Source organism: Mycteria americana, chromosome 26, assembly GCF_035582795.1.
Source record: "Mycteria americana isolate JAX WOST 10 ecotype Jacksonville Zoo and Gardens chromosome 26, USCA_MyAme_1.0, whole genome shotgun sequence".
NCBI lineage: Eukaryota > Metazoa > Chordata > Aves > Ciconiiformes > Ciconiidae > Mycteria > Mycteria americana.
The window spans coordinates 834,264-859,743 of record NC_134390.1 but is presented as its reverse complement, the minus strand read 5'-3'; the positions used below and the strand labels follow the sequence as shown (position 1 = coordinate 859,743).

General features: G+C 68.6%; 1 protein-coding gene across 1 annotated transcript; it reads left to right on the top strand.

Moving 5' to 3' along the window:
* Positions 1-1,356: 1,356 nt before the first annotated feature.
* MAP3K12 (mitogen-activated protein kinase kinase kinase 12) lies at positions 1,357-24,860 on the top strand. Its single transcript, XM_075525336.1, has 14 exons — positions 1,357-1,566; positions 5,937-6,312; positions 7,197-7,380; positions 9,217-9,408; positions 10,139-10,297; positions 10,711-10,869; positions 12,461-12,569; positions 16,274-16,383; positions 16,629-16,745; positions 18,080-18,217; positions 18,788-19,235; positions 20,000-20,070; positions 21,552-21,813; positions 24,702-24,860. Exons 2-14 carry the CDS (start codon positions 5,973-5,975, stop codon positions 24,792-24,794), a joined length of 2,382 nt encoding a protein of 793 aa, XP_075381451.1. The 5' UTR covers positions 1,357-1,566; positions 5,937-5,972; the 3' UTR covers positions 24,795-24,860.
* The last annotated feature ends 620 nt before the right edge of the window (positions 24,861-25,480 follow it).

The window sequence follows — 25,480 nt, the reverse complement described above, 5'->3', positions numbered from 1 at the left end:
ACTGGGGACAAGGACACCCATACTGGGAGCACTGGGGTCACAGTGGGAGCACTGGGGACAAGGACTCCCATACTGGGAGCTCGGGGGGCAGACTGGGAGCACTAGGACAGGGACACCTGAACTGGGAGCACTGGGGACAGACTGGGAGCACTGGGGACAGAGGGACTCCCATACTGGGAGCACTGGGGTCAGACTGGGACCACTAGGACAGGGACTCCCATACTGGGAGCACTGGGGTCAGACTGGGAGCACTAGGACAGGGACACCTGAACTGGGAGCACTGGGGACAGACTGGGAGCACTGGGGACAGGGGGACTCCCATACTGGGAGCGCTGGGGACAGACTGGGAGCACTGGGGACAGGGACACCTGAACTGGGAGCTCTGGGGAAAGACTGGGAGCACTGGGGACGGAGGGACTCCCATACTGGGAGCTCTGGGGGCAGACTGGGAGCACTGGGGACAGGGAGACTCCCATACTGGGAGCACTGGGGTCAGACTGGGAGCACTAGGACAGGGACACCTGAACTGGGAGCACTGGGGACAGGGGGACTCCCATACTGGGAGCACTGGGATTGCACTGGGGCCCCCGTGTGGGGCTGCAGCCGGTGGGGGACACTGGGGGGGGGGGGCGGGGGGGTCCCAGTCCCGGTGTCGGGGGGGTCCCGGGGCACCGGGGGGTCCCGGTCCTGGTCCTGGGGGGTCCCGGGGCCGGTCGGGGGGTCCCGGTGTGGTTCGGGGTCCCAGTCCCGGTGCTGGGGCCGGTGGGGGGGGGTCCCGGTGCCGGTGCTGGTGCCGGTGGGGGGGGTCCCGGGGCCGGTGCTGGTGCCGGTATGGGGGTCCCGGTGCGATTCGGGGTCCCGGTACTGGTTGGGGGGGTCCCGGTGCCGGTGGTCCCGGTGCCAGTGGGGGGGTCCCGGTACAATTCGGGGTCCCGGTGCCGGTGGGGGGGGTCCCGGGGCCGGTGCTGGTGCCGGTATGGGGGTCCCGGTGCGATTCGGGGTCCCGGTGCTGGTTGGGGGGGTTCCGGTGCGATTCGGGGTCCCGGTGCTGGTTGGGGGGGTCCCGGTGCCGGTCCGGGTGCCGGTATAGGGGTCTCGGGACCGGTCGGGGGGTCCTGGTGCGATTCGGGGTCCCGGTGCCATTCGGGGTCCCGGTGCCAGTGCCGCTGCCGGTGTAGGGGTTCCGGTGCCGGTAAGGGGGGTCCCGATGCCGGTGTAGGGGTTCCGGTGCCGGTAAGGGGGGTCCCGATGCCGGTGTAGGGGTCCCGGTGCCGGTGTAGGGGTCCCGGTGCCGGTGGGTTCCCGGTACCCGCGGGCTCCCGGGGCCGGGGCGGGGCGGGCGGGGCGGGGCCGCGCCGAGCGCCGGGCGGGGCCGTTCCGCGCCGCTCTCCCTGACCGCGGCACCGGCCCCGGTACCGGCCCCGCCCGCCCGCGCCCCGGCCCCGCCGGGCCCAGCCCCGGCCCCGGTACCACCCCCGGCATCACCGGCATCACCCCCGGCATCACCGGCACCACCGGCATCACCCCCACCGGCAGCACCGGGCGCGGGGCCCGGACCCCCCCCAGGTACCGGGACCGGGCACGGGGCCGCGGGCAGCGGCGGGGAGGCCCGGGAGGGGGGGAGGGGCACCGGGGGGGGGAGGGGGGGGAGGACCAGGGATGCGGCCGGGATTGGGGGGGGGGGGGGGGGGGCACGTGCTCCCCTCCCCCACCCCCGGACGCCGGGGTCCCCCCGCCAGGCCGGGCCCGGGGGGGCCGCACCCTCCCCTCCCCCCCTCCCGGCCGCCCGGGTCCCCCCGGGGCTCGGTGGGGCCTGGGGGGGGGGAGGGGGGGCAGGGGACACGAGCGGCCTCTTGCACACGCGTGTGCCCCCCCTCCCCCCCCCCCCGCATGTGTGAGCTGCTCTTGCACACGCGTGGGCAGCTCCGCGCGCACGTGTGACCCCCGCCCCCCCCCCCTTGCAGACGTGCTTGCACCCCCATGCACACGCGTGGGCCCCCTTGCACACGCGTGTGCAACGCCTGCAGGGGCGTGCACGCGCGCCGGCACCCGTGCGTGCCCCCCGACGTGCGTGTGCCCGCCTGGCGCGCTTGTGCGTAGCGCCTTGCACGCGCGCGTGCACCCCCCCCTTGCACACGCGAGTGCCCGCTACCTTGCACACGTGTGTGCACCCCCGCGGGGACGTGCACCCCCGTGCACCTGCGTGCGCACCCCGCCGTGTGTGCGCACCCCTTGCCCACGCGTGTGTGCACCCCTGCACACGTGTGCACCCCCCCGTAGGCACGCGCACCCCCTTGCACACGCGTGTGCACCCTCGCGTGCGTGTGCAGCCCTGTGCACACGCGTGGGCACCCCTGCAGGGGGGGGCACCCCCTCCCCACAGGCCTGTGCACCCGCTGGCACGCGCGTGTGCCCCCCACGCACGCGCGTGTGCCCCTCGCAGCCCGTCCCACTCCTCCCGCCCCTCCCCGTGTCGCGACAGGGCGCCATGTCCCGACATGCCATGTCGGCGGGGGCGGCGCGGGGGCGCTCTCTCCCCCTCTCTCCTCCTCCAGCTCCGCTCTGTCGCGACACGGGGCCGGCGCTGTCTCATGTCGTGACAGACCCCCCCCCACCCCCCTCCCCCGGGTCGCTGGTTCCCCGCTTCTGCCTCAGTTTCCCCGTGCGGAGCCGCCGGGGGGGGAGGGCGGGGGGGAGGGGGAAGCTCCATCCCTTACCGGGATGACGTCACCGCGTGACGTGATGTCACCACGGGGGGGACACGACACCTGGAGGGGCGGGTCGTCCCCTGCCCCCCCCCCCCCCCGGGTCCCTCGGGGTGACGCTAAGCCCCGCCCACGCCCCCCCCCGGTGACTCGCCCCCCCCCCACCTAATTTTAGTGATGACCTCATCCGCCGGCTCCGCTGTTGCCATGGCAACAGCCCCCCCCCCAATTTTCAGGGGATCCGGATCGGGCCTCATCCCCTCCCCCCCCCCCGGACCCCCCGGACCCCCCCCGGAAGCCCGGGTGTCCCCCCCGGCCCCCGCCCCCCCCCCCCCCCCGGCCCTGCCTCAGTTTCCCCCCAGCACGTTTGCACGCTGCCGCGTGCTCCCACGCGCTTGTGCATGGGCTTGCACGCTTGGACGCCCTCTTGCACGCTCGTGCGTGCGCTTGCACACCCCCTTGCACGCTCCTGCGCCCCCTTGCACGCTCCTGCACCCTCTTGCACGCTCGTAGACCCTCTTGCACGCTCGTGGACCCCCTTTGCACGCTCGTACACCCCCTTGCACGCTCGTGTGCCCTCTGTGCGTTATGGAGGGCCTCTTCCAGCCCCCCCCGTGCCCCCCCCCCAGCCTAGTGGAGTGCACGCGTGCAAGGGGGTGCACACACAAAAAACGGGGGTGCACGCGCAGGGGAGGGGGTGCATACACGCGCAGGCGTGCGCACACGTGTGCAAGGGGCTGCACGTGCGTGCGAGGGGCGCCCACGGGTGTAGGGCTGCAGGTGGGGGTGCAAGGGGGGTGTAAGGGCGCATCCACGTGCAAGGGGGTGCACGCACGTGCTGGGGATGCACACGCGAGTGCAAGGGGGTGCCCAAGCGTGCAAGGGGGTGCCCGTGGTTGTGAGGGGCTGCTAACGTGGGGCTGCACCCGGGGGTGCAAGGGGTGCACATGCGTGCAAAGGGGTGCCCGTGGGTGCACGGGGGTGCGCACAAACGTGGGGCTGCAGACGTGGGTGCAAGGGGTGCACATGTGTGTAAAGGGGTGCACAAGCGTGCAAAGGGGTGCCCATGGGTGCATGGGGGTGCACGCACGCGTGGGGCTGCAGACGTGGGTGCAAGGGGTGCAGGTGCGTGCACGGGGGTGCCCATGGGTGCACGGGAGTGCACGCATGTGTGGGGCTGCAGACGTGGGTGCAAGGGGTGCAGGTGCGTGCAAGGGGGTGCCCATGGGTGCACGGGGGTGCACGCACGCGTGGGGCTGCAGACGTGGGTGCAAGGGGTGCAGGTGCGTGCATGGGGGTGCACACATGGGGCTGCACCCAAGGATGCACAGGGGTGCCCATGGGTGCAAGAGGGGGTGCGCGTGTGTGTAAAGGGGGTGCCCATGGGTGCACGGGGGAGCCCATGGGTGCACAGGGGTGCACACACGCGTGGGGCTGCAGACGTGGGTGCAAGGGGTGCACATGTGTGTAAAGGGGTGCACAAGCGTGCAAGGGGGTGCCCATGGGTGCACGGGGGTGCACACACGCGTGGGGCTACAGACGTGGGTGCAAGGGGTGCAGGTGCGTGCAAGGGGGTGCACGCGTGGGGCTGCACCCAATGGTGCACGGGGGTGCCCATGGGTGCAAGAGGGGGTGCGCGTGTGTGTAAAGGGGGGGCCCATGGGTGCACGGGGGAGCCCATGGGTGCACGGGGGTGCACACACGGGGTTCCACACACGAGTGCAAGTGGGTGCCCATCCATGCAAGGGGGTGCACGCGTGGGGCTGCAGACGTGGGTGCAAGGGGTGCACAAGCGTGCAAAGGGGTGCCCATGGGTGCACGGGGGTGCACGCACGCGTGGGGCTGCAGACGTGGGTGCAAGGGGTGCAGGTGCGTGCAAGGGGGTGCACGCGTGGGGCTGCACCCAATGGTGCACGGGGGTGCCCATGGGTGCGAGAGGGGGTGCGCGTGTGTGTAAAGGGGGGGCCCACGGGTGCACGCACGCGTGGGGCTGCAGACGTGGGTGCAAGGGGTGCACTTGTGTGTAAAGGGGTGCAGGTGCGTGCAAGGGGGTGCCCATGGGTGCACGGGGGTGCACGCACGCGTGGGGCTGCAGACGTGGGTGCAAGGGGTGCAGGTGCGTGCAAGGGGGTGCCCATGGGTGCAAGGGGGGTGCACGCATTGTGGAGCTGCACACATTGGTGCAAGGGGTGCAGAAGCGTGCAAGGGGGTGCCCATGGGTGCAAGAGGGGGTGCGCGTGTGTGTAAAGAGGGGGGCCCATGCATGCACGGGGGTGCACACACGGGGTTCCACACATGAGTGCAAGTGGGTGCCCATCCATGCAAGGGGGTGCACGCGTGGGGCTGCAGACGTGGGTGCAAGGGGTGCACGTGCGTGTAAAGGGGTGCCCGTGGGTGCAAGGGGGTGCACACACACATGTGGGGCTGCAGACGTGGGTGCAAGGGGTGCACAAGCGTGCAAGGGGGTGCCCATGGGTGCACGGGGGTGCACGCACGCGTGGGGCTGCAGACGTGGGTGCAAGGGGTGCAGGTGCGTGCAAGGGGGTGCACGCGTGGGGCTGCACCCAATGGTGCACGGGGGTGCCCATGGGTGCAAGAGGGGGTGCGCGTGTGTGTAAAGGGGGGGCCCACGGGTGCACGCATGCGTGGGGCTGCAGACGTGGGTGCAAGGGGTGCACATGTGTGTAAAGGGGGTGCCCATGGGTGCACGGGGGTGCACACACGGGGTTCCACACACGAGTGCAAGTGGGTGCCCCTATGGGGCCGCACACAGAGGTGCGAGGGGTGCAGGTGCGTGCAAGGGGGTGCCCATGGGTGCACGGGGGCTGCACGTGTGTGCAAAGGGGGGGCCCATGGGTGCACGGGGGTGCACACGGAGTTCCACACATGAGTGCAAGTGGGTGCCCATCCATGCAAGGGGGTGCACGCGTGGGTGCAAGGGGTGCACATGCGTGTAAAGGGGTGCAGGTGCGTGCAAGGGGGTGCCCATGGGTGCAAGAGGGGGTGCGCGTGTGCGTAAAGGGGGGGGGCCCACGCACGCGAGGGGGTGCCCACGGGTGCAAGGGGGGGTGCGCGTGTGCGTAAAGGGGGGGCCCACGCACGCGAGGGGGTGCACAGGCGGGGCCGCACGCAGAGGTGCGAGGGGTGCAGGTGCGTGCGCGGGGGGCCCCGCGGGTGCGCGGGGGGGGGGGGGGGCCGCGGCCCCGCTGCCGCTGACGGCCCCTCCCGCAGGCCGGGGGGCGGCGGGGGGGCGCGGGGGGCCCCGCCATGGCCTGCCTGCACGAGACGCGGACGCCCTCGCCCTCGCTGGCGCTGGCCTCGGACGGGACCCCGGAGCAGGAGCTGACCCCCACCCAGTGCGTGCTGCGCGACGTGCTGCCCGCCGCCCCCGCCGCCCCCGCCGCGCCCCCCGAGGCCTGGCCCCGCCGCGGGCCCCCCCGGCACCCCGACCTGGGTCCCGAGGGAGCGGGGCCCCTGGCCGCCGAGGCCGCCCACCTGCGGTGCCAGGCGGGCGGGGGGTTCCTGGAGGGGCTTTTCGGCTGCCTCAAGCCCGTCTGGACCATGATCGGCAAAGCCTACGCCGCCGAGCACAAGCACCCCCAGGAAGGTGAGGGGGTGCGGCACGGGTGCTATGGGGCAGGGAGGGTGCTACGGGGCTGGGAGGGTGCAAGGGGGCAGGGAGGGTGCCATGGGACCAAGAGGGTGCTATGGGGCAAAGGAGGGTGCAAGGGGGCAGGGATGGTGCCATGGGACCAAGAGGGTGCTATGGGGCAAAGGAGGGTGCAAGGGGGCAGGGATGGTGCCATGGGACCAAGAGGGTGCTATGGGGCAAAGGAGGGTGCAAGGGGGCAGGGATGGTGCCATGGGACCAAGAGGGTGCTATGGGGCAGGGAGGGGGCAAGGGGGCAAGGGAGGGTGCCATGGGACCAAGAGGGTGCTATGGGGCAGGGAGGGTGTAAGGGGGCAGGGAGGGTGCTATGGGGCAAAGGAGGATGCTATGGGGGTGGGAGGGTGCTATGGGGCTGGGAAGGTGCAAGGGGGCCGGGAAGGTGCAAGGGGGCCAGGAGGGTGCTTACGGGGCTGGGAGGGTGCTATGGGGCAAAGGAGGATGCTATGGGGGTGGGAGGGTGCTATGGGGCAGGGAGGGTGCACTGGGGCAAAGGAGGGTGCGGTGGGACAGGGAAAGGGGTGCTGGGGTGCTGAGGGAAAGGGGGCGGCCATAGGGCAGGGAAAGGGGTGCAATGGGACAGGGATGGGGCGAAGAAGGGTGTAATGGGGCAGTGGGGCAAGGAGCGGGGTGCTGGGGTGCAGTGGGGCAGGGTGGGAGCAGTAGGGCTGGGGTGAGGGTGCCAAGGGGGGCTGCACCCTGGCCGTGCCAGCATGCGGGTGCCATGGGCGTGGGTGCACCGGGGGTGCCGATGCGGGGGTGCCATGGGCGTGGGTGCACCGGGGGTGCCGATGCGGGGGTGCCATGGGCGTGGGTGCCCACAGACCCCTGGGAGGTGCCATTCGAGGAGATCCTGGACCTGCAGTGGGTGGGCAGCGGGGCGCAGGGTGCTGTCTTCCTGGGCCGCTTCCACGGTGAGGAGGTGGCCGTGAAGAAGGTGCGGGACCTCAAGGAGACCGACATCAAGCACCTGCGCAAGCTCAAGCACCCCAACATCATCACCTTCAAGTGAGCGTGGGTGCTGCCGGCACCGGCATGGGCGTGGGGCGTGGACATGCTATGGGCATGGGGACACCGTGAGCCCAGGGGCATGGACACAGCATGGACACGGCGTGCAGCGTGGTCATGCCACGGTCATGGAGTGTGGATGCGGCATGGACAAGCCATGGTCACGGGGAACACCGTGGGCACAAGGCATGGACACGGCATGGGCGAGCCATGGGCATGGGGCATGGAGAACACCATGGGCACAGGGGCATGGACGCAGCATGGACATGGACATGGTATGGGGCATGGACATGCCATGAGCATGGGGCATGGACATGGACGTGCCATGGGCATGAGGGATGGAGGTATGGACATGGCATGGGCACGGGGCATGGACATGGACGTGCCATGGGCATGAGGGATGGAGGCATGGACATGGCATGGGCATGGGGCATGGACATGGACGTGCCATGGGCATGAGGGATGGAGGCATGGACATGCCATGGGCACGGGGCATGGACATGGACGTGCCACGGGCATGAGGGATGGAGGCGTGGACATGCCATGGGCACGGGGCATGGACATGGGCATGCCATGGGCATGAGGGATGGAGGCATGGACATGCCATGGGCATGAACATAGTGTGGGGCATGGACATGCCATGGGCAAGCCGTGGACATGAAGGACACCATGGGCAGAGGGCATGGGCATGGCATGAGCATGGGCATGAACGCAGCATGAGGCATGGACATGCCATGTGCAAGCCATGGTCATGGGGCTTGGGGAACACCATGGGCACAGGGCATGGACATGGCATGCACATGGACGTGGTCTGGGGCATGGACATGCCATGAGCATGGGGCATGGACATGGACGTGCCATGGGCATGAGGGATGGAGGCATGGACATGGCATGGGCATGGGGCATGGACATGGACATGCCATGGGCATGAGGGATGGAGGCATGGACATGCCATGGGCATGGGGCATGGACATGGACGTGCCATGGGCATGAGGGATGGAGGCATGGACATGTCATGGGCATGGGGCATGGACATGGACGTGCCATGGGCATGAGGGATGGAGGTATGGACATGCCATGAGCATGGGGCATGGACATGGACATGCCATGGGCATGAGGGATGGAGGCATGGACATGCCATGGGCATGAACGCAGCATGAGGCATGGACATGCCATGTGCAAGCCATGGTCATGGGGCTTGGGGAACACCATGGGCACAGGGCACGGACATGGCATGGGCATGAGCATGAACGTGGCATGGAGTTGGGCGTGGACATGCCATGGACACAGGCCTAGGGGTCACGGATAGGACATGGGCATGGGACACCAACACGGCATGTGCATGGGGAACACCAGCACGGCACGGACCTGGGTGGACAGGACACGGCACGGACACGGGGCACACTGGCACGTCCCACGTGTGACACAGGTGACAGCCCCACACGGGACAAGTTTGTCACAGACAGGGCACTCTCGGGGCAGAGCGATGTGGGTGCAGATGGGTGCCCCAGCGCTCTGGCACTGATGGGTGCCCGGGTGCAGATGGGTGCCCCAGTTCAGATGGTTGCCCCAGTATCCCAGCGCTACCGGGTGTCTGGGTGCAGAGGGGTGCCTGTGGGTGCTCCTAGTGCTAACAGGGGGGTCTGGGTGCAGATGGGTGCTCCAGCACTGATGGGTGCTGGTAGGTACCTGGGTGCAGCCAAGTGTCCCGGTGCAGATGGGTGCTCACAAGTGCCCTGGTGAAGTTGGGTGCCCCAATACCGTTGGGTGCCCGGGTGCCGCTGGGTGCCCCGGCTGACCGGGCAGCGGGTGCTGAGGGTGCTGCTGTGCCCGCAGGGGTGTGTGCACCCAGGCACCCTGCTACTGCATCATCATGGAGTTCTGCGCCCAGGGCCAGCTCTACGAGGTGCTGCGCGCCGGGCGCAAGGTCACCCCCTCCCTCCTCGTCGACTGGTCCATGGGCATCGCCGGCGGCATGAACTACCTGCACCTCCACAAGATCATCCACCGCGACCTCAAGTCACCCAAGTGAGCGGGGATGGGGGCTCGGGGAGCACCCGTGGGTGCTGGGGTGGGCGTCCCAGGCGGTGGTGTGCCCATGGTGGTGCCGTGCCCGTAGCGGGGACGTGCATGTGGCAGTTGCGTGATCGTGGCAGCGCCATACCCGTGGTGGTACGTTGTCCTCGGTGGCTGCGTGTCGGTGACAGTTGCGTGCCCATGGTGCCGTGTCCGTAGCGGTGCCATGTCCTTGGTGGTGCCGTGGCCGTGCTATGCCCGTGGTGATGCAATGCCCGTGGTGACGCAATGCCCACCATAGCAGTGCCATGTCTATGGTGGCTGCGTGTCCATGGCATTGATGTGTCCACAACGGTGTTGTGCCCATGGCAATGCAATGACCTTGGTGGTTGCGTGTCCGTGACGGTTGTATGTCCATGGCAGTGCCATACCCACGGTGGTTCCGTGCCCGTAGCAATGCATGACTGCGGTGATGCCACGCTCATGGTGGTGGCATCGTGGTGGTGGCGTGCCCGCAACAGGACCATGCTCATGGCAGTCGCATGCAAATGACGGTGCCATGCCCACGGTGGTGCCGCGTCCACGTTGACGCTGTGGTGGTGCCACGTCCGTGATGGTGTTGTGCCCATGGCGCTGGCGTGCCCGTGACCCGATGACGCTCGTAGCAGTTGCATGCCCGTGGCAGTGCCGTGCCCGTGTCATTGGCGTGGCGCTGGCGTGGCGCTGAGCGGGTGCCCCCCAGCATGCTCATCACCTATGATGACGTGGTGAAGATCTCGGACTTCGGCACCTCCAAGGAGCTCATTGACAAGAGCACCAAGATGTCCTTCGCCGGCACCGTGGCCTGGATGGCACCCGAGGTCATTCGCAACGAGCCCGTCTCCGAGAAGGTTGACATCTGGTGAGGACACAGGGACCTTGGGGACATTGAGGACATTGGGAACCTTAGGGACACCAGGGAGCTGTGTTGGCACTGGGGACACAGCACCACGGGGAGCTTTGGGAGGCAATGGGGACACTGGGGACATTGGGGACAATAGGAACAGGGGGCACTGGGGGGACACCTGGGACGCTTGGGGACACATGAGCCTCAGGGGTATGAGGGACACTGGGGGGACCAGAGATGGGGACACTGGGGATACTGGGAGGGACATTGCAGGGACAGGGATGGGGGACATCGGGGACACCAGCATGGGCAGAGGCAGGGAGGGGAGGGGACACCGGGGCAAGGGCAAGGGGGACCAAGGGACAGCGGGAAGACACCGGGGGTGTCCAGCCGTGGGTGACGGGGGCCGCGGGGGCCGGTGCCCCCAGGTCCTTCGGGGTGGTGCTGTGGGAGCTGCTGACGGGCGAGATCCCCTACAAGGACGTGGACTCCTCGGCCATCATCTGGGGGGTGGGCAGCAACAGCCTCCACCTGCCCGTCCCCTCCGGCTGCCCCGACGGCTTCAAGGTGCTGCTGCGCCAGTGCTGGTGAGCGCGCCCGCGTGGACACCCCCCGTGAGGACATCCCGCCATGGGGCCACGCCGTGGGGGGGCCACGCCATGGGGATACCCTGCCATGGACACCTCACCATGAGGACACCCTGCCATGGGGCCACACCACGGGGACACTGCACCATGGGGAAACCCCGTGGGGACATCCCGCCATGGGGCCACGCCATGGGGACACCTCACCATGGGGACACCCTGCCATGGGGCCACACCACGGGGACACTGCACCATGGGGAAACCCCATGGGGACATCCCACCATAGGGCCATGCCATGGGGGGGGCCACGCCATGGGGATACCCTGCCGGGACACCTCACCATGGGGACACCCTGCCATGGGGCCACATCACGGGGACACTCCACCATGGGGAAACCCCGTGGGGACATCCCGCCATGGGGCCACGCCATGGGGACACCTCGCCATGGGGACACCCTGCCATGGGGCCACACCACGGGGACACTGCACCATGGGGAAACCCCATGGGGACATCCCACCATGGGGCCATGCCATGGGGGGGCCACGCCATGGGGACACCCTGCAGGGACACCTCACCATGGGGCCACCCTGCCATGGGGCCACATCACGGGGACACTCCACCATGGGGAAACCCCGTGGGGACATCCTGCCATGGGGCCATGCCATGGGGACACCTCGCCATGGGGACACCCTGCCATGGGGCCACATCACGGGGACACTGCACCATGGGGAAACCCCGTGGGGACATCCCACCATGGGGCCATGCCATGGGGGGGGCCACGCCATGGGGACACCCTGCAGGGACACCTCACCATGGGGACACCCTGCCATGGGGCCACACCATGGGGACACTCCACCAGGGGGAAACCCCGTGGGGACATCCCGCCATGGGGCCACGCCATGGGGACACCTCGCCATGGGGACACCTCACCATGGGGACACCCTGCCTGGGGACACCCCACCTGGGGACATCCTGTGGGGACACCCTACCATGGGGACACCCTGCCTGGGGACACCCCACCTGGGGACATCCTGTGGGGACACCCCACTGTGGGGACACCCTGCCTGGGGACACCCTGCCATGGGGCCACGCCATGGGGACACCTCACCATGGGGACATCCCGCCATGGGGCCACGCCATGGGGACACCTCGCCATGGGGACACCTCACCATGGGGACACCCTGTCTGGAGACACCCCAGCTGGGGACATCCTGTGGGGACACCCCACTTTGGGGACACCTCGCCCGGGGACACGCCATGGGCACCCATGCCAGGGTGGAGTCATCCCATGGGGGACCCCACCATGGGCACCCCACTGTAGGGACCACCATGAGGGACCTGCCATTGGCACCCCAATGTGGGGTGCAGGGGGGACCCCCGCTCATAGGGACACCCACCCTGGGGGTGTCCCCACCCTGGGGGGTGTTGCCCGTGGGCACCCCATGCCAGGCTGCACCCCGGGCACCCCTGCTCCTTGGGCACCTCACGTGTCCTGTGCACCCTTCTCTGCCCGCGGTCCCAAAAAGCCTCAGCACCCCCCTAGCACCCAGCTGCCCCCCCCGCCTGCGCCCAGCGTCGTGCCCGCTCCCCGCAGGAACAGCAAGCCCCGGAACCGGCCGTCCTTCCGCCAGATCCTGCTGCACCTCGACATCGCCTCCGCCGACGTCCTCTCCACCCCCCAGGAGACCTACTTCAAATCCCAGGTACCCAGCACCCAGGGACCCCCTGGGACCCCTGGGATACCCCAGCACCCCGAGACCCCCCAGCACCCTGGGACCCCCCAGCACCCCAGGACTCCCAGCACCATGGGACCCCAAAACCCTGGCACCCCTGGCACACAGGGACCCCCCCACGATACCCAGCACCCCAGGACCCCCAGCATCCTGGGACCCCCCAGCACCCCAGGACTCCCAGCACCATGGGACCCCAGAACCCCGGGACCCCTGGCACCCAGGGACCCCCCAGTACCCTGGGACCCCTAAACCCTGCAGGAGACCTACTTCAAATCCCAGGTACCCAGCACCTGGGACCCCCAGCACCCAGGGACCCCCCGGGACCCCCAGCACCCCAGGGCCCCCAAGACCCCTGGGACCCCCAGCGCCCCAGGACCCCTGGGATATCGCAGCACCCCGAGACCCCCCAGCACCCTGGGACCCCCCAGCACCCCAGGACTCTCAGCACCATGGGACCCCAAAACCCTGGCACCCCTGGCACACAGGGACCCCCCCACGATACCCAGCACCCCAGGACCCCCAGCACCCTAGGACCCCCCAGCACCCCAGGACTCCCAGCACCATGGGACCCCAAAACCCTGGCACCCCTGGCACACAGGGACCCCCCCACGATACCCAGCACCCCAGGACCCCCAGCATCCTGGGACCCCCCAGCACCCCAGGACTCCCAGCACCATGGGACCCCAGAACCCCGGGACCCCTGGCACCCAGGGACCCCCCAGTACCCTGGGACCCCTAAACCCTGCAGGAGACCTACTTCAAATCCCAGGTACCCAGCACCTGGGACCCCCAGCACCCAGGGACCCCCCGGGACCCCCAGCACCCCAGGGCCCCCAAGACCCCTGGGACCCCCAGCGCCCCAGGACCCCTGGGATATCGCAGCACCCCGAGACCCCCCAGCACCCTGGGACCCCCCAGCACCCCAGGACTCCCAGCACCATGGGACCCCAAAACCCTGGCACCCCTGGCACACAGGGACCCCCCCCATGATACCCAGCACCCCAGGACCCCCAGCATCCTGGGACCCCCCAGCACCCTGGGACCCCCCAGCACCCCAGGACTCCCAGCACCCTGGGACCCCCCAGCACCCCAGGACTCCCAGCACCATGGGACCCCAAAACCCTGGCACCCCTGGCACACAGGGACCCCCCCCATGATACCCAGCACCCCAGGACCCCCAGCATCCTGGGACCCCCCAGCACCCTGGGACCCCCCAGCACCCCAGGACTCCCAGCACCCTGGGACCCCAGAACCCCGGGACCCCTGGCACACAGGGACCCCCCCCATGATACCCAGCACCCCAAGACCCCCAGCATCCTGGGACCCCCCAGCACCCCAGGACTCCCAGCACCATGGGACCCCAGAACCCCAGGACCCCTGGCACCCAGGGACCCCCCAGTACCCTGGGACCCCCAAACCCTGCAGGAGACCTACTCCAAATCCCCAGTACCCAGCACCCCGGGGCCCCAGCACCCCAAGACCCCCAGCATACCCAGCACCCAGGGACCCCCCCCGCACCCTGGTACCCCCAAACCCCACAGGAGACCTGCTTCAAATGCCAGTGACTGTGAGGGCTGGTGCTGGCGCAACTGGTGCCCACAGTAGCCGGTGCCCAGGGCATCCATGCCCAGTGTATCCCAGTGCTCAGGGTAGCTGTGCCCAGTATATCCCAGTGCCTAGAGTAGCTGCACCCAGGTAATGCAGTGCCCAGGGTGCCTGGGGTGTCTTGTGCCCAAGGTAGCCGGTGCCCAGGGTGCCCAATGCCTGTGGCAACCGGTGCCCAGGGTAGCAGGAGCCCAGGGTGCCCAATGCCTGTGGCAACCGGTGCCCAAGGTAGCCGGAGCCCAGGGTGCCCAGTGCCTGTGGCAACCGGTGCCCAAGGTAGCCGGAGCCCAGGGTGCCCAGTGCCTGTGGCAACCAGTGCCCAAGGTAGCCGGTGCCCAGGGTGCCCAATGCCTGTGGCAACCGGTGCCCAAGGTAGCCTGAGCCCAGGGTGCCCAGTGCCTGTGGCAACCGGTGCCCAAGGTAGCCGGTGCCCAGGGTGCCCAATGCCTGTGGCAACCGGTGCCCAAGGTAGCCTGAGCCCAGGGTGCCCAGTGCCTGTGGCAACCGGTGCCCAAGGTAGCCGGTGCCCAGGGTGCCCAGTGCCTGTGGCAACCGGTGCCCAGGGTAGCCTGAGCCCAGGGTGCCCAATGCCTGTGGCAACCGGTGCCCAACGTAGCCGGTGCCCAGGGTGCCCAATGCCTGTGGCAACCGGTGCCCAAGGTAGCCGGAGCCCAGGGTGCCCAGTGCCTGTGGCAACCGGTGCCCAAGGTAGCCGGAGCCCAGGGTGCCCAGTGCCTGTGGCAACCGGTGCCCAAGGTAGCCGGTGCCCAGGGTGCCCAATGCCTGTGGCAACCGGTGCCCAAGGTAGCCTGAGCCCAGGGTGCCCAGTGCCTGTGGCAACCGGTGCCCAAGGTAGCCGGAGCCCAGGGTGCCCAGTGCCTGTGGCAACCGGTGCCCAAGGTAGCCGGTGCCCAGGGTGCCCAGTGCCTGTGGCAACCGGTGCCCAAGGTAGCCGGAGCCCAGGGTGCCCAGTGCCTGTGACAACCGGTGCCCAAGGTAGCCTGAGCCCAGGGTGCCCAGTGCCTGTGGCAACCGGTGCCCAGGGTAGCAGGAGCCCAGGGTGCCCAATGCCTGTGGCAACCGGTGCCCAAGGTAGCCCGAGCCCAGGGTGCCCAGTGCCTGTGGCAACCGGTGCCCAAGGTAGCCTGAGCCCAGGGTGCCCAGTGCCTGTGGCAACCGGTGCCCAGGGTAGCCTGAGCCCAGGGTGCCCAGTGCCTGTGGCAACCGGTGCCCAAGGTAGCCTGAGCCCAGGGTGCCCAGTGCCTGTGGCAACTGGTGCCCAAGGTAGCCTGAGCCCAGGGTGCCCAATGCCTGTGGCAACCGGTGCCCAGGGTAGCAGGAGCCCAGCGTGCCCAGTGCCTGTGGCAACCGGTGCCCAAGGTAGCCTGAGCCCAGGGTGCCCAATGCCTGTGGCAACCGGTGCCCAGGGTAGCCGGTGCCCAGGGTGCCCAGTGCCTGTGGCAACCGGTGCCCAAGGTAGCCGGTGCCCAGGGTGCCCAGTGCTTGTGGCAACCAGCGCCCAGGGTAGCCTGAGCCCAGGGTGCCCAATGCCTGTGGCAACCGGTGCCCAGGGTAGCCTGAGCCCAGGGTGCCCAGTGCCTGTGGCAACCGGTGCCCAGGGTAGCCGGAGCCCAGGGTGCCCAGTGCCTGTGGCAACCGGTGCCCAGGGTGCCCAATGCCTGTGGCAACCGGTGCACAAGGTAGCTGGAGCCCAGGGTGCCTGGTCCTAACTGGTAGCCGGTGCCCGGGGTGCCTGGTGCTAGCCAGTAGCCGGTGCCCAAGGTGCCCGCTGCCTGGGGTGCCTGATGCCCGTGGTAGCCAGTGCCTGGGGTGCCCGGTGTCCTTGGTAGCCGGAGCCCAGCATGCCCCGTGCCTGCTGTAGCCGGTGCCCGGGGTGCCCGGTGCCCGTGGTAGCCGGTGCCTGGGGTGCCTGGTGTCCTCGGTAGCCGGGGCCCAGCATGCCCCGTGCCTGCTGTAGCTGGTGCCCGGGGTGCCCGGTGCCCGTGGTAGCCGGTGCCCGTGGTAGCCAGCGCCCGGTGCCCGTGGTAGCCGGTGCCCGTGTGCCGCAGGCGGAGTGGCGGGAGGAGGTGAAGCTGCACTTCGAGAAGATCAAGTCGGAGGGGACGTGTCTGCACCGGCTGGAGGAGGAGCTCATCAACCGCCGGCGCGAGGAGCTCCGGTGGGGCCCGTCCACGGGGCAGGGGGACGCCAGGGGCAGGGGGACGCCAGGGACAGGGGGACACTGGGGCATCAAGGGACGTGGTGGGGGGACCAGGGGCAGGAGGTATCAGGGGGTGCTGGGGTACAGGGAGGGCTGTTGGGTGCCTGTCCTTGTGTGTGGCGGGCGCCGTGGGGCGCCGTGGGGCGCCGTGGGGTGCCGTGGGGTGCCGTGCGTGCCAACGCCCCGCGTGCCCCGGGTGCCAGGCACGCGCTGGACATCAGGGAGCACTATGAGCGCAAGCTGGAGCGCGCCAACAACCTCTACATGGAGCTCAGCGCCCTCATGCTGCAGCTGGAGCTCAAGGAGAAGGAGCTGCTCAGGTGAGCGGGCACCCCCAGCGCCCCCCAGCACCCCCCAGCGCCCCCTATACCCACCCCATGGCTGCCCCATTGCTGTGGCCAATGCTATAGCCACCCCATGGCCATGGCCAATCCTATATCTACCCTATGGTCACCCCACGGCCACGACCAAACCTATAGTGATGGCCAACTCCATGAGCATGGCCAACCTTATGGCCACCCCATGGCCATGGCCAATCCTATATCTACCCTATGGCCACCCCACGGCTGTGGCTAACGCTATAGCTGTGGCCAGCTCCATGGCCATGGCCAACCTTGTGGCCACCCCTGGCCATGGCCAATCCTATATCTACCCTATGGCCACCCCATGGCTGTGGCTAACACTATAGCTGTGGCCAGCTCCATGGCCATGGCCAACCTTGTGGCCACCCTTGGCCATGGCCAATCCTATATCTACCCTATGGCCACCCCACGGCCACGGCCAAACCTATAGCGATGGCCAACTCCATGGCCATGGCCAACCTTATGGCCACCCCTGGCCATGGCCAATCCTATATCTACCCTATGGTCACCCCACGGCCACGACCAAACCTATAGCGATGGCCAACTCCATGGCCATGGCCAACCTTATGGCCACCCCATGGCCATGGCCAAACCTTTGGCCACCCCATAGCCACCCCATGGCCATAGCCAACCCTGTATCCATCCCATGGCCACCCCATGGCCATGGCCAACCCTATATCCACCCCATAGCCATGGCCAATTCTATAGCCACCCCATGGCCACAGCCAACCCTATATCTACGCCATGGCCGTGACCAACCCTATATCCACCTGATGGCCACTCCATGGCCATGGCCAACCCTATATCTACCCCATGGCCATGGCCAACCCTATAGCCATCTCATGGCCATGGCCAAGCCTGTATCTACCCCATGGCCATGGCCAACCCTATAGCCATCTCATGGCCATGGCCAAGCCTGTATCTACCCCATGGCCGTGGCCAACCCTATAGCCATCTCATGGCCATGGCCAAGCCTGTATCTACCCCATGGCCATGGCCAACCCTATAGCCATCTCATGGCCAACCCGTGGCCACAACCAACTCTATATCCCCCCCACGGCCACGGCCAATCCTATATCTACCCCATGGCCACAGCCAACGCTGTACCCACCTCATGGCCACAGCCAACCCTGTATCCACCCCACGGCCAAGACCACCCATATACCCACCCCATGGCTACCCTGAGCCCATGGCCAGCCCTTACCCACCCCGTGGCCACCACCCCAAGGCCGTGGCCACGCCACCCCATGCCGCGTCCCTGGGTGCGGGTGCCCACGCGTGGCCCGTGGCAGGCGGGAGCAGGCGCTGGAGAAGCGTTACCCTGGACTCTTCAAGCCACGGGCGCCACGGGGGCTCCTGCACGGCAACGCCGTCGAGACCCTCATCAAGAAACGCAACGTCCCCCAGAAGCTCTCGCCCCACGGCAAGCGGTGCGCCCATCACCTGGGTCCCTCGGGGGGGGGCGGGCAGGCGGGTGGGTGAATCCTGGGTCCTTTGGGGTGGGGGGGGGTCTGGGGGTTTGGATGCCTGGGTGCTTTGAAGGGGGGGGGGGCATGGTGTGGGTCCCCCAGGGTGAGGGAGGGGGTGTCTGGGGACATGGACGTATGGGTCCTTGGGGGGCTGGGAGCCTGGACACGTGGGTCCTTTGGGGGGCGGGGGTCTGGGGGCTCGAGTGCCCTGGGGTCCTTTGGGGACAGGGGGCTGGGAAACGGGGTGCTGGGGTCCTTTAGGGTGGGGGGGCTCTGGGGGGTGCTGATGCCTGGGGTCCTTTGGGCTGGGGGGGTGTCCAGGGGTGCAGATGCCTGGGGTCCCTTGAGGGGGAGGGGGGCATGTTCTGGGGGTGCAGATGCCAGTGTCCCTTGGAGGGGGGGGTCCTTAGGGGGGGTCTGGACATGGGGGTCCCTCCTGGCTGGGTGGGGGGTATTCCAGGGGCTCCCGGACGCCTGGGTCCCCGTCCGCAGCCCTTCCCCATGTCCCCCCCCCTCCCGTCCCCCCCCCAGGCCCGACATCCTGAAGCCGGAGGTGCTGCTGCCCAAGCTGGATGCGGCCATGGCGCAGGTGGCCCTGCCAGGGTGCCCCAAGGGCCCCCCCTCGCCCGGGCGCAGCCGCCGGGCCAAGGGCCGCCATCGCAAAGCGGGACCCCGGGGGGGCTGCGGGGACCTGGGCCCTGAGGCCGGACCCCCCCGGGGACTGCCCGGACCCCCTCCAACCGCTGCCGGTCCCGACCTCCTCGGGGGCACCTTGGAGGCTACGGGTGCCCCCCCAGCTGCGGTACCTGATGCGGGAGCTGGGGGGGCGACGGGCACCCAAGGGTCCCCCCCGCCACGGCCCCCGGCTCCCGGTGAGCCCGAGCGGGAGAGCGGGGCCGGCCGGGGGGGGAAAGCGGGGGCCGGGCAGCACCTCACCCCCGCGGCACTGCTGTACCGGGCGGCCGTCACCCGTGGGCAGGTGAGAGCCGTGGACGCCTGGGTCCCTTTTTGGGGGGGGGGCTGGGGGGGGGGACAGGACCCCCAGGTCCATCCCAGCAGTGGGGAGGGGGACGGATGCCTTCGGGGAAGGGGTTTGGAGGGGGGGGTCAGACACAGGGGTCCCTCCTGAGGAGGGGGGGGCAGGACCCTTGGGTCCATCCTGGGGGGGTCAGGACCCCTGGGTCCCTCCCGGGGGGGGGGGGAAGGACCCTTGGGTCCATCCTGGGGGGGTCAGGACCCCTGGGTCGCTCCCGAGAGGGGGGGGCAGGACCCTTGGGTCCATCCTGGGGGGGTCAGGACCCCTGGGTCGCTCCCGAGGGGGGGGGGGGGCAGGACCCTTGGGTCCATCCTGGGGGGGTCAGGACCCCTGGGTCCCTCCCGGGGGGGGGGGGGCAGGACCCTTGGGTCCATCCGGGGGGGGTCAGGACCCCTGGGTCCCTCCCGGGGGGGGGGGGGAAGGACCCTTGGGTCCATCCTGGGGGGGTCAGGACCCCTGGGTCGCTCCCGAGGGGGGGGGGGCCAGGACCCTTGGGTCCATCCTGGGGGGGTCAGGACCCCTGGGTCCCTCCTGAGGAGGGGAGGGCAGGACCCTTGGGTCCATCCTGGGGGGGTCAGGACCCCTGGGTCGCTCCCGAGGGGGGGGGGGCAGGACCCTTGGGTCCATCCTGGGGGGGTCAGGACCCCTGGGTCCCTCCCGAGGGGCAGTGGGAGGACCCCAATGCCCCCCCCCCCCTCTGCCCCCAGAAGCGGGGGGTCTCGTCGGAGGAGGAGGAGGGTGAAGTGGACAGCGAGGTGGAGCTGCCGCTGCGGCAGAGGTGGGTGCTGACCCCCTCCCCCAGATACCTCGGTCCGTTTGGGGGTCCCTGGGTGCTCGGACACCTGGCGTGGGTGCAAGGGGGTGCTTGGACACCCAGGCTGTGTGTGGAGGTGGGGGTCCGGGGGTGCTCAGACACTCAGGATGGGTGCAGGAGGGGTGTCTACGGGTCCTTGGAAGCCCAGGATGGGTGCAGGGGGTCGGTGGGTGCCCAGATGCCTGGGATGGGTGCGTGGGGGAGGTCCATGGGTGCTCAGACAGCCAGGATGTCTGCAGGGAGGAGGCCGTGGGTGGTTGGAAGCCCAGGATGTGTGCGGGTGGAGGGTGTCCATGGGTGTTCAGAAGCCCAAGATGGGTGCAGGAGGGTCCATGGGTGGTTGGGTGCCCAGGATGGGTGGTGGTGGTGGGGATCCATGGGTGCTCAGACACCTGGAATGGGTGCAGGGGAGTCCCTGGGTGGTTGGATGCCCAGGGTGGGTGGTGGTGGTGGGGATCCATGGGTGGTCAGATGGCTGGGATGGGTGCAGGGGGGTCCATGGGTGGTTGGGTGCCCAGGACGGGTGGTGGTGGTGGAGATTCATGGGTGCTCAGATGGCTGGGATGGGTGCAGGGGAGTCCCTGGCTGGTTGGGTGCCCAGGATTGGTGGTGGTGGTGGGGGTCCATGGGTGCTCAGACGCCTGAGATGGGTGCAGGAGGGTCCATGGGTGCCTGGATGCCCAGGATGGGTGGTGGTGGTGGGGGTCCATGGGTGCTCAGACGCCTGAGATGGGTGCAGGAGGGTCCATGGGTGCCTGGATGCCCAGGATGGGTGGTGGTGGTGGGGATCCATGGGTGCTCAGATGCCTGAGATGGGTGCAGGGGGGTCCATGGGTGGTTGGGTGCCCAGGATGGATGGTGGTGGTGGGGATCCATGGGTGCTCAGACACCTGGGATGGGTGCAGGAGGGTCCATGGGTGGTTGGATGCCCAGGATGGGTGGTGGTGGTGGGGATCCATGCGTGCTCAGATGGCTGGGATGGGTGCAGGGGAGTCCCTGGGTGGTTGGATGCCCAGGATGGGGGGTGGTGGTGGGCATCCATGGGTGCTCAGACACCTGAGATGGGTGCAGGAGTGTCCATGGGTGGCTGGGTGCCCAGGATGGGTGGTGGTGGTGGGGGTCCATGGGTGCTCAGATGCCTGGGATGGGTGCAGGAGTGTCCATGGGTGGCTGGGTGCCCAGGATGGGTGGTGGTGGTGGGGGTCCATGGGTGCTCAGACACCTGAGATGGGTGCAGGAGTGTCCATGGGTGGCTGGGTGCCCAGGATGGGTGGTGGTGGTGGGGGTCCATGGGTGCTCAGATGCCTGGGATGGGTGCAGGGGAGTCCCTGGGTGGTTGGATGCCCAGGATGGGTGCAGGAGTTCAGTGGGTGCCCAGATGCTCAGGATGGGTGCAGGAGGGGGTCTGTGGGTCCTCACCCCCCCCCCCACCCAACCCATCCCAGGTGGCCCCCAGGCATGAGCAAGCGCCAGTCGCTGTCGACCTTCAGCTCGGAGAACTTCTCGGACGGGGACGGGGACGGGGACGGGGACGAGGGGCACACGAGCGAGCCCTCGCACAGTGCCACCCCCGACGTGGGCAGCACCAACACGGACGAGCGTCCCGACGACCGCTCCGAGGACCTGCTCTCCCAGGGCTCCGAGATCCCCCTGGATGCCGCCCCCCCCGAGGGTCCCGGCCGCCGTCACGGGGGGCTCAGCCCCAAGGTGATGCCCCCACCCTGGGGTGGGTGCTGGGGAGCACCCGCAGGCCCGCAGGGATGGGTGGCACCATGGGGTGGGGTGGTCCCAGGGATGGGTAGCATAGGGGGGGGGCCCTAGGGTCCCCCAGGGCTGGTACTATGGGGTGGGGGTCCCTAAGGTCCCCCAGGACGAGGTTAGTGAGGGGAAGGGGGTCCCCGGGGCCTCCAGGGCTGAGTATTATGGGGGGGGGGGGGATCCCTAGGGTCCCCAAAGCCTGGGTACCATGGGCTGGGGGGTCCCTAGGGTCCCCCAGGGCTGAGTATTATGGGGTGGGGGGTCCCTAGGGTTGCCCAGGGCTTGGTATTATGGGGTAGGGGGTCCCTAGGGTCCCCAAAGCCTGGGTACCATGGGCTGGGGGGTCCCTAGGGTCCCCCAGGGCTGAGTATTATGGGATAGGGGGTCCCTAGGGTCCCCAAAGCCTGGGTACCATGGGCTGGGGGGTCCCTAGGGTCCCCCAGGGCTGAGTATTAGGGGGTGGGGGGGGGTCCCTAGGGTCCCCCAGGGCTTGGTATTATGGGGTCGGGGGTCCCTAGGGTCCCCAAAGCCTGGGTACCATGGGCTGGGGGGTCCCTAGGGTCCCCCAGGGCTGAGTATTATGGGGTGGGGGGGTCCCTAGGGTCGCCCAGGGCTTGGTATTATAGGGTAGGGGGTCCCTAGGGTCCCCAAAGCCTGGGTACCATGGGCTGGGGGGTCCCTAGGGTCCCCCAGGGCTTGGTATTATGGGGTGGGGGTTCCCCTGAGCCCCCCAGGACAGGGTCAGCAAGGGGAAGGGGATCCCAAGGCCCCCAGGGCTGGGTAGCACGGGCTGGGGGGGGGGGAACCCATAGGGTCCCTCAGGGCTTGGTACCATGGTGTAGGGGTCCCCGAGCCCCTCAGGCTGGGGTTAGCAAGGGGAAGGGGGGTCCCCAGGGCCCGCAAGGATGGGTACCGTGGGGTGGGGTGGGTGGGGGGGTCCCATCTGTCCCCCAGGGCTTGGTATTATGGGGGAGGGGGTCCCCTGAGCCCCTCAGGACAGGATTAGCAAGGGGAAGTGGCTCTAGGGTGGCCCAGGGCTTGGTACTATGGACTGGGGGGGTCCTTAGGGTCCCCCAGGGCGGGGTACTGTGGGGTAGGGATCCCCTGAGCCCCCCCACCATGGGGTTAGCAAGGGAAAGGGGGTCCCCGGGGCCCCCTGGGATGGGTACCATGGAGTGGGGGGGATCCCTAGGCTCCCCCAGGGTTGGGTATTATGGGGTAGGGGTCCCCTGAGCCCCCCCAGGATGGGGTTAGCAAGGGGAAGGGGGGGGTCCCCAGGACCCCAAGGCTGTGTACCATGGGATGAGGGATCCCTAGGGTCCCCCAGGGCTGGGTATTATGGGGTAGGGGTCCCCTGAGCCCCCCCAGGATGGGGTTAGCAAGGGGAAGGGGGTCACAGGGCCCCCAGGGCTGGGTACCATGGGCGGGGGGGGGGGGATCCCTAGGGTCCCCCAGGGCTGGGTGTTATGGGGTAGGGGTCCCCTGAGCCCCCCAGGATGGGGTTAGCCAGGGGAAGGAGGGAGGAGTCCTCCTCCATGGGGCAGGGGTGTCCCACTGAGGATGCCAGGACCAGGTTACAATGGGGAAGGGGGTCCCCAGAGCCCCCCAGGATCAAGTACCAGGGGGAGGGGGTGATGTCCCGGGCCCCCCCAAGGGTGGACATCATAGGCCGGGGGTCTCAAGGGCTCCCCAGCACCAGGAATCTTGGGGAGGGGGCCTCCCCAGTGGCCCCCAGGATGAGGTACTATGGGGAAGAGTCTTGTGAGCCCCCTATGGCAAGGTAACAAGGGGAAAGGGGGGGGCAGAGACCCCCCCCCCAAGACCAAGGGAGTGGGTCTTCTAGGAGGGTCCTGGAGCCCCCCAGGGATGGACACCAGGGCTCCCCACCATGGGGTAGCAGAGGGAAAGGGGTCCCCCGAGTCCCCTAGGGATGGTTACTATGAGGAGGGGGGGGTCCCCAGGACCAGAAACCACGAGGAGGGGTCCCCCAGTACTAAGCACCGGGGGGGGGGGCTGCAGGGGTCCCCAAGACCACGTGCGATAGGCGAGGGGTCCCCCAGGACTTGGTACCATGGGCAGGGAGGTCTCAGAATAAAGCATCAGTGGGAGGGTGTCCCCAGGGGCCCCCCCCAGGGACAAGGACCATGGGGAGGGGTCCCCCAGGACCAGGTACCATGGGGAGGGGTCCCCCAGGGCCCCCCAGGACCAGGTACCATGGGGAGGGTCCCCATGAGGTTCTGCTCAAGACCTTGTACTACAGGAAAGGGGTGCCCAGAGCCCCCCCCAAGACCAGATACCATGCGAGAGCGGGGCCCCCCCAAAATCAGATGTTATGGGGAGGGGGGTCCCCCAAAGCCCCCCCGGGATGCACAACAAGGGGAGGGGGTCCCCTGAGCCCCCCCCCAAGGACAAGATACCATGGGGAGGGGCCCTGTGAGCCCCCCCACCCCCCCCAGAATGAGACCCCAAGCTCAAGTACCATGGGGAAGGGGGCCCAGAGCCCCCCCAGGACCAAGTACCATGGGGAGGGGGTCCCCCCAGCACTGGGTACCATGCCGGGGGGGGTCTTGCAAGCCCCCCAGGATGTAGCAGCTTGGGGAGAGGGGCCTCAAGGCCCCCAGAGGCAGACACTATGGGGAGGGGATCCCCCAAATACCAGGGGCCATGGGGAGGGGGTCCCCTAGGACTGGTTTTCAGGGGGGGGGGGTGTTCTCAGGGCTCTGCCCCACAGAAGGGGGGGTCCCCAAGCCCCCCAGGACCAGCTGTGGGGGGGCAGGGAGAGGCTCTGAGGATGTTTAACCCCCCCTTTATGTTTGTCTCCCCCCCCCCCCCCCCAGGTCTCCGAGGACTCAGACTGCGACAGCGCGGAGCTGGACCACTCAGGCAGCGGCGAGGGACCCCCCCGGCCCACAGCCCCCCCCGGCCTGTGACCTGTGCCCCCCCACCCCCACCCCCTTGCACACCCCCCCACTTGTACAGCCCCAAATATTTATATAAATATCTATCGATCTCTACAGAAAGCTCTGTGCTGTCTCTCTGCCTGGGGGGGGGGGACACAGGACTGAGGGAGGGGGCACTGGGGGTTATTTGGGGGGGGGGGGGGGAGAACAGGGATAGAGGTTCTCTGTCTCCCTCTTGTGTTTCTGTAGGCCCTACTGTAATAGCCCCCACCCCAGAGAGAGGACCTGTCTCCCCAAGACAGGCCAGGGGATCCTTTGGGGGGGGGGGGCTTATAAGGGGCTGAGCCCCCCCTACAGTCCCCCCCTTTTTTACTGGTGGAACTGGGAGCACTGGGTGGTGATAGAGAGCCAGTGCTGGAGCCCCAGGGGGAAAGGGGGGGCACAATTGCTCTCCCCCCCCTGAAGCAAAGGAAGATCCCAGGTGGATTTTGGAGTGGAGGGGGGAAGAGGCAGAGAGTAATAAGCAGCTGGGATACTGGTTTCCATTAAAGACCAGTTTGTAGGGCACTGGGAGAGGTAGAGAAACCCCCAAAATGCAGCTGGAGTATCAGAGACCCCCCCTAGGGAGTGGTTTATCCAGCCTGGGGGCTCCATTCCACCCCCAGAGAGAACCCAAATCATACTGGGAGCACTGGGCAGAACCAGGGTGGGGTGGG

Excerpts from the sequence above, each read along its gene's own strand:
- MAP3K12 (XM_075525336.1), top strand. The coding sequence starts at position 5,973 with ATGGCCTGCCTGCACGAGACGCGGACGCCCTCGCCCTCGCTGGCGCTG. Across the intron at positions 10,298-10,710 it reads TCCGAGAAGGTTGACATCTG|GTCCTTCGGGGTGGTGCTGT; the intron begins GTGAGGACACAG and ends CGGTGCCCCCAG. Across the intron at positions 12,570-16,273 it reads AGACCTACTTCAAATCCCAG|GCGGAGTGGCGGGAGGAGGT; the intron begins GTACCCAGCACC and ends CGTGTGCCGCAG.